At 38.7% G+C, this 14,903-nt stretch overlaps 1 protein-coding gene across 1 annotated transcript in view; it reads left to right on the top strand.

The window, feature by feature from the left end:
- Positions 1-6,887: 6,887 nt before the first annotated feature.
- LOC104274576 (protein-methionine sulfoxide oxidase MICAL3-like) overlaps positions 6,888-14,903 on the top strand; it is a gene marked incomplete at both ends in the record, with an annotated part of 28,729 nt that continues 20,713 nt past the window's right edge. The window contains 3 exons of the mRNA XM_009870248.1: positions 6,888-6,962; positions 9,604-9,799; positions 14,166-14,404. Of these exons, the coding sequence (XP_009868550.1) occupies positions 6,888-6,962; positions 9,604-9,799; positions 14,166-14,404 (510 nt within the window). The remainder of the gene's footprint in view (positions 6,963-9,603; positions 9,800-14,165; positions 14,405-14,903) is intronic.

Raw genomic sequence — 14,903 nt, 5'->3', positions numbered from 1 at the left:
TATAAAATGTAAACATTTTATTATTTACAGAAAAATTTCCATTAAGGTGTGAAGCTCTGAATTGCTTGGAATATTCAGTTGCTTTGCAAGTTATACAAGGGCATGTGAGATAAATGTAGATAATGGGAAAAGTATGCAACTGAATGAAGCATCAGAAGTTGATGCTTTTGGGAGTTTAGGAAGCTGTTACTTAGGGCAAGTATTCTCTACTATATTTTCCTGTAACTGCCAGCCTCAGATTTCAGCCTCTTCCATTCACACCTTTTTGTAATATTGACAGAAATTACAGAAATTAAGTAAGGACATGGTTAGTATCTAAATATATTTGAAAATCCAGTAATTATGGAAACCTGTAGTACGGTGCAAAGGAAGAGACAGTGATTATTAGCTCAGTAGTTTAAAGAAGATATCCATTTGAAGGCTGTGTTTTGAATCTGATTGCAATTTGAGTGGGAAGCTGAAAAAAATGTCATATTCCACATTTTTTTACTATGTGTAGTAAATTTTCTAGTTCCTGTTTGGTTGTTCTTTAGCAACCAAGACATCATCCAGTATCCAAGGTGGAACTGGAAGTACCAGTTTCCATAATAGTAGGGAATATCTGTATCGATCGATTCCTCTACTGCTTCTAGGTAGAAATGTCCTTGGTTCAGCATTGTGTTACTTGTCCGGTGGGAGTCACCTATCTGATCCCTTCTGGTGAAATGAGAGGTTCCAGAGGGCTCCTAAGTACAAGTAGCAAGAAATAGATGCCACAATGAATAAAATACATGAAGTTTTATGCTTTCTTTCTAATGACATAAAATGGGCAACTGTTTGGATTATAACTGGACAATTACTCTTAAATATTACTTTCCAAGTTACTTAACAGAACAGAGAGAGTACTTCACTTAAAAAAGAGGGCGATCACAGTGTGGCCTTTCTCTTCTTTCCTTTCTCTCCCTGCCAGTCTCTGGATGATGTGCCTCCTCTCGGGTGGTTCTTTGAGGTAACATACCCTTAATAGCTTCCAGGAGAAAATTTACGCCTGCAAAGTAATGTAGTCTTTAGCCAGATTATCCTTGGGTGCTCTTCAGCCTTCCCACATTCAGCTTCTTTCAGGAAAGGGAATCGAGGCCAGGCATCATATGATAGAGAGGATGGAAATACTGGAGAGAGCTCAAACATCTTAGGTGATAACAGCAAATTGGAAAATGATGGGTAACGTGTTACTGTTGCAATATTCCTGAATAACAACCACACCAATAGTTAACAGATTTAATATAAATTGATGCAGAGATTTTATATCTCTAGTGCAGGAAACGTGTTTGGGAAGCAATATAAGTGAAATCTATACTAATGAAAAGATCTTCTGCCAGAAAAGATAAAATGAGAAGAATGAAGCTTAGAGTGTTCCCTGGGGCATGGATTAGGTGACGAATACCTCTTTTTGCTTCTTTTCTCCACCCACTGGCCACAATACTAGACTTTCCAGGAGTCAAAAATAGCTATATTCCTGGATTGTTCTATACTCCTGCTGCGATGAAGACAACTTTTCTGTATTGTTAAACTATATACTGAACTTGTAACTTTCATTATGTAATACTGTTACTTTATGCATCCACATATGAAAAACACTATTTCTCAAACATAACTATGTAGTATAAGTTACAGGTGAATTTTTGGGTTTTTTTCCAAAGCATAAGTATAAATTACAGATGACCTTGAAATAAAACTGGTTAATTATATTCACTTCTGTTTGCTTCCACTAAATCAAAGAAAATTCAGATCAATCAAATTGACAGCTGTTTCTAGGCCTTGCCCTACTGATGTTTTAGGAAGCAGTGCCTTGTCAAGGTCTCTTTTGACAATTTTCGGAGTCTGTTTTAACTAAAATAGTGTGGAGATGGGGGAGAACATTGCAGCACCCATAAGGTAGAGATAAATTATTAATTTCATTCAGTAATCAGTCTAATTCACTTTCATAATTATGAAGAGAAGGGGCTTCCACATTTATTCTGCCAGGATCTGAGATATGAAGCGTTTAATTCTAACTGGAGGTTGTGGAATGTGTGGAGGAGGACTTACACCTTCATCTCTTTGTTTTTGGGGTATCCGTTTCAGAATCCCTTGAATATTTTAGCTGTCAGTTGTTCCCATGCATGTTATAATGATGGAGGGGGGGAAACTTGACCTCTCTGCTCCTCAGTGCTTAGGTAACCAGTAGATACTGACAGGAATCTCACTGGTGTTTATTTCATGTGCTGTTGAACAAAGTAATATCGAGTAATGCTGTAAAACTTCTTGGTCAGCACTGGAAGTACTGTTGGTTCTTTAATAACTCTCTGCAGGGCACTTCTGCGTCAGAAGATATTTAGATAAAACACGTTTCTCTCTGTATAGCTTAATCTCCTAATTTTGCTGCTTAGGTCCCCGATCTGCTAGGAAGAGTTGCTGGATAGACAGTTTAAGGACTGAGCCATGACATAGTAGTAGAAGTCTTGAGTATGTTGATTGCTCAATGGCAAAACTCCTTTTTCTTCTGGTACGCTAGAAGGAGCTGCTGTTCTGCTGTGTGTCTGCTCCTTAGCACTCTAGATTGTAAATGTTAAAGACAGTTGTATTGGTCAAGTCCCAACCTGTATAAGACAATTTACACGTGTATAATTCCCATATCAAACTCCAAGAGCATTGACTCAATAGGGCATACGTTCTAGAAAAGCTTAGTTGTTACTATTTGTTGATATGTGTGCATTTGTGAAGAATTTCAGTAGGGCCATTTTCAGGTTTGAGCTTGGTTTGAATCCTGTGCATAGACACTCTGGATATCTTGCTTTTGAGTAGACTTTTTCTTATCATACTGTCCTCTTTGAATTTGGGGCTTTGACTCATAACACATTCGGCTAAATGTTAAACTAGAGACACAGACATCAGAAAATTGAAGATTTAATGGCTTTGTAATATAGCTGGGGAGTACTCTAGAATAGTAAGAAAGTTATATCAAAATAACATTGACATTTGATGACTGTTAAGTATTTGTGTTCAAATAAATGCATTCTTGTTTCTATCTGAGCAGGTTTAATACTAGCCCTTTTGGTTTTGAGGATGTGCTTACTGAGATTCAGGGGATCCTACAGGGTACGTGCAGTTCTGCAGCATGTGATGTGAGGCTGTGTGAACACGCAGAGTCAAGAATTCACTAGACCTGCTGGACTCTTTCCAGTGTTTTCCTGGAAACATTTCTTAGAAGAGAAGATGAATGTTAAAGGATGGATGAATCTGGATTTAAAACCTCAGACTTCTTCCTAACCCTTAAAAAAATCCATTCCATTTAACATGCTTCTGCAGGTCAGTTTAAGTTATCATCTACATGTTTTATGTATCTTTTACTGTACAGTACAAAAATTGTTAACAATGGCTAGATAGTAATTTTGGAGAGAATTAAGGGAATGATTTCTGGCTACATCTCTCAGAAAAAAACAGTTGTGCTTATTTAATGGGATATCTTAATTGACTTTTTCAGTATGTGCAGCATCCAACAATGAGCCTCGGTATCAAGATTTCTTTTTTGAACGCACTGTGCTGAGGACAGCAAGCATCTCACAGGAGATGCTGTTGCTCAACCTGTATGTAAACCGTATAAACGTTACATTTTAAATCCGACATTATTTTTGTCCTTTTCTTACCTCAAATGTTTTGTCTTGACTTCAAGTGAAGCTGAGAGTGAAGGGATTGGAGTAGGGAATTCTGGGTCCAGGTTCTGGCGCTGCTGCTAGTCTGCTGTGAGACTGCTTTGCTGGTATTTGTTCCTTTTGCCTGGACTTGCACAGTGCCTCTGCAGAACTTTCCCACTTCCAATATAGTTTCATTTTAATACGCTAATACATGTAAAACATTTTGAGGCCCTGGGATAGGAAGTAGAGTTGGAATACAAAGAAGCAGTTAATGGAATTGAACTGGATGAGGTTGAAATTTCTGGAGAAAAAACTGAAACTCAGTCTTACATTAACACAGATGAAAAATGAGAAGCTTAAAAATGCTGCTGGATCTCGTTTGCTGCCTTCTCTGTAGTTCAGCGATAATGTTTACTGAAGTTCAAGTACACTTCGGGATCGTTACCCCAAAAGATATGAAGTGGCAACACAATTGGAGGCCTTTCAGCATTTCTGACTCAGAGCTCACTCTGTATCACTTTCAGACTCCCACAGAAAAGTTCTTATCTTACATCTCTGTACTTTTTATGCTGCTGCTTCCATAGGAGTAGCTTTATCTGACATAGTTGTGTTCTTAAACAATTGTGTGGAGGTAGAAGTAATGGAGGAGTTTGGAAAAGACAAGTGAAACCGAACAGATCCAGTGTTTCACATTATAATAAAAGCACAAGATCTGAGAAATCTAGAGTGAAAATTTTCCCTTTTGCATGTGTTTCACAGTATACTCCTTTATTTGGATTTCTGTAACTCCCTCAAAAGCCACAGCTGAGTCTGCAAAATACTGGACCTACAGTTCACAAAAGATGACATTTAACTTAGCATGCAATCTTAACAGACTGAACTCAGAAAACAAAGTCTAGAGGTACTGCATGATTAACAAGAAATAAATTCTAGTAAAATAGGTAGGTAGTTTCCTTTGGGGAAGAATCATTGTTCTTAGATTTTCAGTTTTCTCCTGCATCTTCAGCAAGCATTATGTCAGGGAGTAACCTTGGCAAGATTTCATCTAGCTCATGAAAATAATGTGTAGATTTTCCAGAACCAGGGTAGTGATGGGGAAAAAACAAGATGGGATCTTCTGTCAACAGGAGCTTCTCATGCCTTCTGGTATTTTACGAAGTTTCCGGTATGGGATACATTCATGCAGGCAAGGAGTGGTTCAGTGTAGGAATGTTATCTCCGATCATACAATTTTCTTTACGGGAGACAGTCTGTGTCAAGACTAAGATAAATAAAGAACTCTGGCAGCTTTCATGCAACAGCTAAGCAGCCTGTCCTGTTAAGAAAAACAGTTCCCTTCAGATGATCTCTGTAATGTTCATGGCCCATTGACTCTTCCAAAGTAAAGAATCAGATTTTAAAATGTGTCCTATTTTGGATGTTGTTTGTGGATTTTTAGCTGAGTGGTTGATTGCATGAGAAGCTGCTCTTGGCTTTCAGGTAGCTCCCCTCTTTTGCTAGTAACAGCTTTTTTTTCTGGCAAATGCAGCCAGATCAGCCCCTTTTCTCCCAGTTGTGACTAGCTGCAGACTTTTGGCTCTGTAGGCCCAGATGCACTGACAAGATAGAATGTCAGCTAATGGATAATGAGCGCACTCTGCAGCTAGTTCCCACCGGCAAATTACAAAAGAGTCTGAAGAATATGAAATAATAGTGTGAGAGAGGCACCTTTCCCCTCCAGGGGAACATTAGATAATCAGCTTTAGTGTCCACAAGAGCTGCTTTGGAATAGACCTTGCCCATACTTATAGCACCATATATATAGTGGAGAAAATGAGGATAGGAAAGCTTCAGTTTTCCTTATCATTATTTATAATTTCTTATTTTAGCTTCAAATTAATTAATATGAACTTTATAGCATAACATGAGCAAATTGTTGATCTTCTGATCATGTTGATGATACCTGTATCTCACGCCTACTTTCATCCCTTCAGTGTGTTTTTACACTGCAATACTTTTCATTCTGCTAGTTGATGGCTTCGTGGTGCAGGAAGAGGGTCTCAGTAGCATTTCTCTTGTTTCTTGTTTGGTAGCAAGTTTGACAACGGCTTTGCAGCTAGCTACATAAGGCTTCGTGGCACATTTTAGAAACAAAACCAATAGAGCAGTTAGACCAAATGGTCCGTATAGAGCAAATTCCTAGTAATCAGTTGAGTTTCTGTGTCATGTAGAGCTGTTTCCTTTGCAAAGTGGAGTGATGTGACCATTTCTGTGTCTTAAGCATATGGATATAGAAATTAATTAAAATGCTGGGGATGTCCTTCCTACTTCTTTGAGATCTTCAGGCACTGAGTGCTTGTGAGACTCCCAAGGACATCTTGGCTTGACCACATCCTTTTGCATTAAGGTTTAGGCAGATTTTTCCATCTCTGCAGTTTAACACAGCTGTGTTGAGTCACGTACTCCCACTTACGATTTGTGCTGTGACAGAATTGATTTGATTTGCTATGTGCCAGTTATACTGGACTTCATGATGAGAAGGATGATAATGATTTGTATTTTGATTAACATACCTGAAAGATCATTTGTATTTGTGAAATGAACATAAACAGATGCGTTTGATTTTCCATCCTCTTTTACCTTAGAATGATTGCTGCCAGACTTTCTCCCACTCCAGATATAGCAGCATTGAACAAGCACTTTTTAAAAAAATACTCCATTCATTTCATTATGGGAGAATGATTTTATATTTCTTTATATGTTTATTTTAATTTGAAAAGGCTGACAAAAACTCCTTAAGATTGTTAGAAAATAAGTGAAATAAGTGATGGTTAAGAAGTTCTTGTTCTTTTTGTTGTGATCCTTCTGTTTTGCTTCTGGAGTTTGCAGCTATGTCAGGGTATGCAACGGAAGAGAACAAGTTAAAAACAACTTGTGAAAAGCTACTTCAGTTGAAGTAGCTGAGCACAGCTGATGGCTCTGTAAACAGTTCTATGCAGAAAAAAAATCTTGTTATATGATGATTTAGTATATTTCTTCTTTGTTTTTCCTCACCTTGGTGTTCTTACGGTACCCAGAGTCCTCTAATTTTTTTTTACTGGCAGCCAGAAGTGGCAGAGCAATATTCCAGGTCAGTTCCCTGCTACTCTGGACTTACGGTTGGGGAATATAACACAGATTACAAAAATAGATTTCACTGAGGTGGTATCGCCATTTAGAGACAATGAAATGAAATTGTGAATCCCAGCTGAAAAGGTAGTCCAGTTGCACTGAACTTTGAAAATACTAAGGTGAAAGAAGCCTTAGCAGCAGGAAGTGGTAGAGATCACAGTATGCTTGGAGATGCAAGGTAATGTTCCTGCCCACTACCTAAGCAAGCTTCTGTGGTTTATACTATAAAGAAGCCCCATAGTTCCAGCTAGGGGCACAGCAGCCACTTGCCCACATCATTGAAAGGTTCAGTAATACTAAGGAAGAGAGGAAAATACTCCTGGCAGTTGTCTTTATGAGGTTTTATCTTTCTGGACAGTGGTTGGAAATAAATGCTACTAATTATGGCAAGGCCTGTGTAGTTTTGTGTGAAAGACTAAGTTGGTACTGAGTGAATAATTGCCTTGAAAAAAAGGCTCTTGAGAATGAACTGAGAAAGTACAAAGGATCATAGAATTGTAGGATCAAAGGATGGAGAAAAATAAAAGAAAACTGCCTTGGAGATCAAAACGTGTGAGAATAAAGTATATGTTGCCAAAACTCGTGCTGAGTTAGACTTTGCAAAGGAAATGAAAGCAAACAACTGTACTCCTTAAGCATGTAAGTAAAAGCAAGGTAAGGGAAAACAGAAGAGGGTCTGCGGCGGAGATTGGGCCAACATAAAATGCAATCTTACATGTAGTCAGGCAATCAAATGAATACTTGGCCTCCACTTTCAGTAGGGACAATGGCATTGGACATGGGAACAAAAGAAGTCCGTGTGCAGGAAGATGTCAATATGGAAATCAACTCAATGGAGCTGGAAGAAAAATTTAGATGCTACTGTACTCTAATGAGTGAAAATAAAAGTCGTCCAGATAGTCTTTGGAAGAGTAGAAGAATTGTACAATGAAATTGTGAGCTTTGCGGTAACAATTTCTGATTAAATCAAGCTGTCTTCATGTACCTTGACTATCTAAATCAGGTAGTACTGGGTGACCACTGGGTGACAGAAGTGTGACCTGCAGATAAACAATTAAAAAGAAAAGAAAAAAAGGCTATCTGAACAAGTACATAGCAGTTAATCTAACCGGTAGATAAAACACCTTCTTTGAAAGAGTAACTAAAGACTCCTAGTTCTGCAAGTGAAATCCTTTGACCTTGTGAAGGTAAGTGGTATAGAATGTGACATGGATTTACCAAAGACCGTGCTGGACTAACTTGACGGCTTTTATCGATGAAGTAACAGATTACCTCCATAGAGGAAATTAAGTGTATTTGAACAGTCTGGACTTCAGTAAAACACCTGAAGGCTGCACCATGGAAATAATTATTTAAACTGGATAAAATAAGGCAGTAGTACGTGAAATGTCAAGTAGCTAAGAAGCCAACTTAAATAAGAGATTAGAGACTTTATTGTAAAACGAGATAATGGGGTTAGAAGTCACCTACAGACTGTGAAGTTTCAAAATATATTATCTGAGAACTGATCTTTGTAATACTAAGGTTACTGGCAAAAAAAAAAAGAAAAAATCTGCTAATAAAATTCATTGCTGAGGCAGCATTTCAAACCTTCATCAATGCAGAGGAGGATAGGCATGTCATACACTAAGAGCTGCAACGTGTTGCGGACTGTAATATTAAAAATAGAAATCTAATAGTAGAAAGCACCAGGTCATGCACTAATAAAGTGTTGAGAATTTTGGCTACCAGCAAGGTGCTTATCAGTTGAAAGCAGAGAAGGAGAAAGATCTGAATATCAGTCAGTAAATGAAAGCCACCAGTACTATGTGGCATATAAATAGGCAAGTGTGTTCTCAGTGTGTATCGGATGAGAGATTTCTGGCAGAGTTGTATGTTCCACTCATAAGGCCTCATCTTGAAAGCTGTGCTCAGTTCCAATCACGCAGGTTCTGGAAAGATTAATCCCAACAGGGACAGGTGCAGAGATGATCAGTGCACTGAAGAGCTTATCTCAAGAGAGGAAGGCTTGGCTTGTTTTAGTAAAGCAAAACAGAAGCTATGAAAGATTGAGCTCTGTAAATAATACTGGCTAAGAGTAAACAATGGCACGGTATGTAAGATAGAATACTAGAATTTTAAAAATAAATGGATGAATGCTGGTTAGAATTTAATTTACTGAGAGAATGAAGCTCCTATATGGTTTTCTCCAACTGCCTGATTCAGATGTCTTTGCAACTTTCTGAGAGTCACGGTATTTGTGCTTGCAAACATCTCACCTAGATATTTTTCCTTCAGTTCATTTCATAAAAAAAAATCATGTCTATAAAAAGTTTCAAAACTTGCTCCAAGTGGGCCCTTTTCATTACCTCCCTCCCTCGTCTTTAAAGAGTAGTAATATTTTGTTGCTCCCTAACTCTGTAGACTTCCCTTGACTGATAACAATTTTAACATGCCCCGTGGCATTCCTACATCATCTCAGAATATATCCAGTCTGCGGCCAGACCTACCCAATGATGCCTACTTCATAGATTTCACTGCAGCTCTAGTTTTTTGCGCCTAAAAGTCCATATTGCCTCTCAACTCGGATATTTAACATTCTTTTAGGCATCTATTAGCCAAAACCATTAAGATTTCCCTTTTGCAGTCTGGCTCCCCAGCATGTTCTGCCGGTAGTGGCGAACAGGATGACACCAGGTATTCTCTCGCTTTATTTACCTTCCTCTGCCTCATGCCCTTTTGCTCCCAGATGCTCAATTTTCCTAAAAGATTACATTTCTGACTGTTGCATTTATTGTTTATTCACTGACTTATTCTTTAGGTTCTAATGTGAATGGGCTGGAAGAGCCCAGCCTTGCTAAGCGGCTGCGTGGCACACCTGAGCGGATCGAGCTGGAGAACTACCGACTCTCACTGCAGCGGGAAGAAGAACTGGAAGAGGTTCCTGAAGAGACGCTGGCGGAGCATAACCTGAGCAGTGTGTTGGACAAAGGAACAGAAGAGGATGTGCCCAGCAGGTTAGCACACATTGCCCGAAAGCTTTTTTTAATACCCATCCTGGACAGACATTTTTGCATGGCTTTCCCTTAGCTTTTTTAAACATATTATTTACTGAGTCGCCCTGTCTGAAGTTGTTGAAAATATTCTGTATGTGTACACAGGTATTTTATCTTGTGGTTTCTGTTCTTCTAAATAGCTTACTACCTATAGAAGATACCTATAGTACCATCATACCATGAAAGTCAGTCCTCAGTTGGAAGGGATTTAAATTTTTAAATTGTGTCAAAGATAAATGAATCTTTTGAACAAACAACATGAATTCAAATGAGAGGGGGTTCCAAAGCTAAATTATCTTCTGTATGTTTTGCATTACAATTAAAAAACACTTTTGGTTTAAAGGTTCAGACCTGATTCAGACTTGGCACATGTATAATCCAAACTAAATGCTGATATAATGCCTGTGAGAGATTAATTTGAAGCAATTGTTATGGGTTTTGGAAAAACATGTTGTACCTTCACAAATTTCTCTATTTACAAAATTATATATGTGCACACCAAGGTCCAAATATAATCAGGAATAGCTACTGGAAGTACTTGTTGCAAGAATTGCTGAGAGGAAACACTCGATGAAGGACACTTGTGAACTTTTTATAGTCAATCATGTACTCATTGCTGAGTCTCAATCTCCTAATACGGTTTCTAATTATCTACTTTTCTTTGTAGCAATAACAACCCTTACCTTTTCAGCTCTCAGTCTGGCCAGTAGTCTTCTTGAAATAACCTCAGAAAATGCTGGTATTGGTTTTCTGAGACTTAGATGTTACAAATGCGTTCTTTATATGCATTGCGTACAGTTATAGGGCTGTGTGAGAAATACCATACTACATTTATGTTAAATTCAATTGGATTGTTGTGGTGAAGAATGCAGGAATACAAATGTTCATTAAAACGCTTGCAAGATTAATGTAGTACAGAATCTGTCACTTGTTTAGCTGATAAAACCAGTTTGAAGATGCAAACATCTGGAGAGGAATAACTTTTAGCTTGTGCTCAGCCTTGAATGTGTGTCTTGTGTAAGTGCCTGGCAATTACTAATATTTAGTACAGATGCTTTCTCTGAACCATAAGTAATTTGATTAATTTTTTTGCATATTAATTTCTATAGAATATACTATTTTGACATTTTACATAATTGATATCTTATCTCTGAATCTCAGTGCTCTAAATAATCTTGGGACTATTTGTGGAAGATGTGAACTCTACTTTAATCGTCCTTCCTTTAGCTCCTTGTCAAGCCTAGGAATTATATCAGCTGCAACAATATAGGCATTAATGATATTGGTTCTTTATATTTCTAGCTCTAACCATAATTTACTAGTATGGAGCATTATGATCATTAGTAGTAGTCTTTGATTTCAGTAAATCAGGACACAGTAGGCATGCTCAGTAAATGGCAGTAAACTTCCAAAGGAGAAGAGTTAGTTAGAAAAAAAGTAGAGTTTTGTCATTCTGATGTGAAACTGTTTGTCATCTCCCAGAGGTGTTTTGTGAGATTGTGGAGACTGAGGGCAGTACATTATTAGGTTTGTGAACTTGATATCCTCTCATAGAGTGTTAGATGTAGCTTCCTTCATTCTACATAAATTCCTGTAGTCTGTATTAAACTGAGTAATTCTGCCTGTAATAGAATTATATAATTTTACATGTAAAAAGCAGTGTTTAAGTGTGCAACTCACAATCTATGATAGAGAGGAAAGATGAAATATGTAATATTCTTTGTAAGTTTGACCTGGAAAAATTTCTGTCCCAAATCCGAATATGACACGCAGAGCATTGATAAGGATATGCGGGCCAAACTTCAGAGAGAGAATTTTCTAGATGATGTAGCTCTCAGGTCTCCTGTGTTCAGCTCTACCCACTCCATGTAAGGTCACAGAAAGATGAGAGGGGAAAAAAAGACCACTTTTTCAGCAACAAAAGAAAAGAAGTTTGAGTCCTGCAACAAGCCAGCCAAGGCCCTCATTTGATCATTTTCACTGTCTTGGTGGAGCGCCGCAGGGTTGGGAGCAGGCAGAGGAGATGGGGAACTCGTTGTTCCCTCCATGCCTTAGAGAATGATGGATGTGGCTTCAAGGTTCACTGAGGAGTCGACTCTGAATCAAGCAGAGACCGTGCATTTTGGTGCACAGCTTCCCATCACACACACGCACACTGCAAAGAAAGTTTACAAAAACCAGCATTCGAATGATATTTTTTCAAAAGAGAGTTTATCTTGTTTAAGTTTCAACAAGCAAAAGAGTCATTTAAGCACAGTTTTGAGGGACGGAAAACCCTTTGGATGCCATATTCATGCCCTCTAACTTGCAGTAACTCCCAGTATGTCACCCGCAGTTGTGCTATAATACCCTGTGGCCTTTCAGAGGAGCGTCATAGGACAGCTTGTGTTGTGAGGGTCTGCATGGCAAGGGAAGAGGTTCATTTCCACAGCTTAGGTTTCGGTTCCCCTCCTCAGCACTAAATCTATGTGGGTGCACCTTTTTAATGAGATACTCAGCTGCGTATGCAAATTCTGTGAAGCAATCTACTTTGGTCTTTGATCTCTGCTTTATAAAACAAAGTTTCAGCTGTTGAATTAATTCCTGTGGCACAGAGTTGCCCTGCTGAAAGGAACGCCCACTATACCAGGCCATCTCCCTGCTGTCTTTCAGCTTCCCATTTCTCAGTATTCAAAGGTCAAACAAAACCCAAGTTATAAATAAAAGCCAAAGAAGGTAAAGTGAGCTATGTGGTAAAGAATTTATGTCATCAGTATTACATGCGATAAGCTGGCTGGTTGAAGAGCAGCAGCTCGTCCCATTCAGCAGTCATGGTAACAGTTTGAGCAGCAGTAAACCTTACTGACAGCACATAAAAACCCCAGCATGCTGCACCTGTCAGCTTTATTTCCATACCAAAGGATGGGAAAGTTAATCAGGGAGGAGAGAAATATCGCTTTTTATCTCTGTGACAATACCTGTGTTAAAGCCTTCGGTCCTCTAGAATATGGACTGAGTCCATGGCATGCGACAATATTTGTATTCAGTATTTAGCATTCGAAAACCAGGCAAACTGTTAAGAATAAGTGTTCAGTTTAAGCTGTGAAAAAGTGGGTTGCAATTTGGGCAAAATAATGTTACATACCCACAGAACAGTGAGGAGGAGCCTATGGACAAAAGTATGTGACAATCAGAGCATGAAAAAAGTAGTATTATTAGCTTTGCTATCAAAAATAGTCTCTCAGACAAGTAGATGAATAAAATCATGCAAATGTGCTATGTTAGTGTAGTGTTAGACTAATTTTGAAGTCCTGCATCGGAGTACATTTATCCGCAATATCAGAGAAAGAGTATTTTTGGAAACACAGTGTGTCACATACTGTAATAAAACCTGTGGATGGGAAACAATTAAAACTGTATGAGTTATGTTTTATAGATCTACATGAAATTTAAACTCTTGTTTTCAACTTGTTGGTGTTTCTCTCATCGTGTATGTGGAATGGGTTCTGCTGAAGGCTGTTAACTACAGTCGTAGCTGTCTTAAGGAAACAGCAGAGGTGGAATACTATTCTTAGATTATTCACCCAAACTTAGACCTTTTACAAACAGTTTTCTCCTTCAATTCACGTGAATTTGGGCCTTTTAAGATTTATACAGGAAGCAGCCCAGCATCCCACTGTTACTCTAATGAATGCAGCTCTTTCATGCCAGTGATCTGTTGGGAGAAAACAAAGGAAGTACACTGTGAATTTAATCGGATATATATTATAGTTTTGTCTGTGATGTAGAAAAGTAAGGAATTTAGTAATTTTATTTTTACTCCAACTCTGCTTAGCTACATGCTGTATCCTCTGGCTTGATAGTTGTGTTCTGTGTTCTCTCTACTCCCAAAGCCCTCAGTGGTTCACCGCACCGAGTGCCAAAAAAATCTTAGCTATCCAAAATGCTAGCACTGGCTGCCATTATCAGAAGATGTGACCTTCTACATTCTAACACTGCTAAGAACTCTTCCACCAGTTTATCCAAAGGAATGTGGTGTAAAGAAAGTAGTTTCTTTCTGCTGTATTCAACTGTCACGAACTTTTAACAGTTAATGCTGCACAAATATTTGGGCTTGGTTTCACAGGCACTTCTGCTGCTTCACCTTCTTTAAAAGAAGCAGCACAAGGACCATGCTGCAACTCACACACGATGCTGTCACTAAAATGCCTATGAAATACTGAAAGCTGAAAGTTTCCATTATATGTGTTGAGCTTATGTGTGCTGAAACAACTTGTCAGTAATCTAAGACTGATCTGAGAAACAGTAACTAATTGTTTCTTTATCTTTTTTTTCTGAACCCTTATAGTAGTTCAGAGTCTGAGATGGAGGAGGAAGATGAGGAGGAAGAAGATGAACTACTGCTGCCTCAGCAACCTCCTTCAGACTTGGGTGGTGTGCCATGGAAAGAAGCTGTGCGTATCCATGCCCTCCTGAAGGGAAAAAGTGAAGAAGAGATTGAGGCTGAGGAAAACCATGTGATTGGGGACAAAGACGAGGAGGAGGAGGAGGAAGAAGAAGAGGAGGAAGATGAGGAGTCGAGCGAAGGTTAGACTGGTTTGTCTGTCCTTTCTGCTAGACAGAGTTGAGTATTTGCCATGCAGAATGAGAAAGATTTGCCATGGAAAACTCTTCCTCTTCTTTCACTTCTTTATTGCTTTGATTTTTGAGGGAGCTATTGTCAAGGAAAGCTTTAGGTGGATCATTCTGGATACAGAAGATCTTTGCCCACAGGGCAGTTACAGCACTAGTACCAACACAATATGCTTCCCATACACCATGCCAACATGTGCGATTCACAGCTTTGTGACACTGTATTGTTTTGTTGTTCTTTTTTATTTTTATTGGGAATTGGATTTGAATGTGCCCTTTGTTCTTTGGCAGCAAGAGCTGCAAGCATTATGGAGGCAGTCCTTTCAGTTTTGCAGAGTGCCTCATTAAGGGATGGTGCTCTGTCAAAAGAAGCTGCTTGTAGCTCTCCTTAGTTAAAAGACAACCTTGAGAAGTCAGGGAGTTCAGGTGGGTTTCCATTTTAGCTCTGAGGGAT

Source organism: Apaloderma vittatum, unplaced genomic scaffold (genome assembly GCF_000703405.1).
Source record: "Apaloderma vittatum isolate BGI_N311 unplaced genomic scaffold, ASM70340v1 scaffold43915, whole genome shotgun sequence".
NCBI classification, from domain to species: domain Eukaryota; kingdom Metazoa; phylum Chordata; class Aves; order Trogoniformes; family Trogonidae; genus Apaloderma; species Apaloderma vittatum.
Note: the sequence above shows the minus strand (reverse complement) of the source record. Positions and strands in the feature narration are given on the sequence as shown.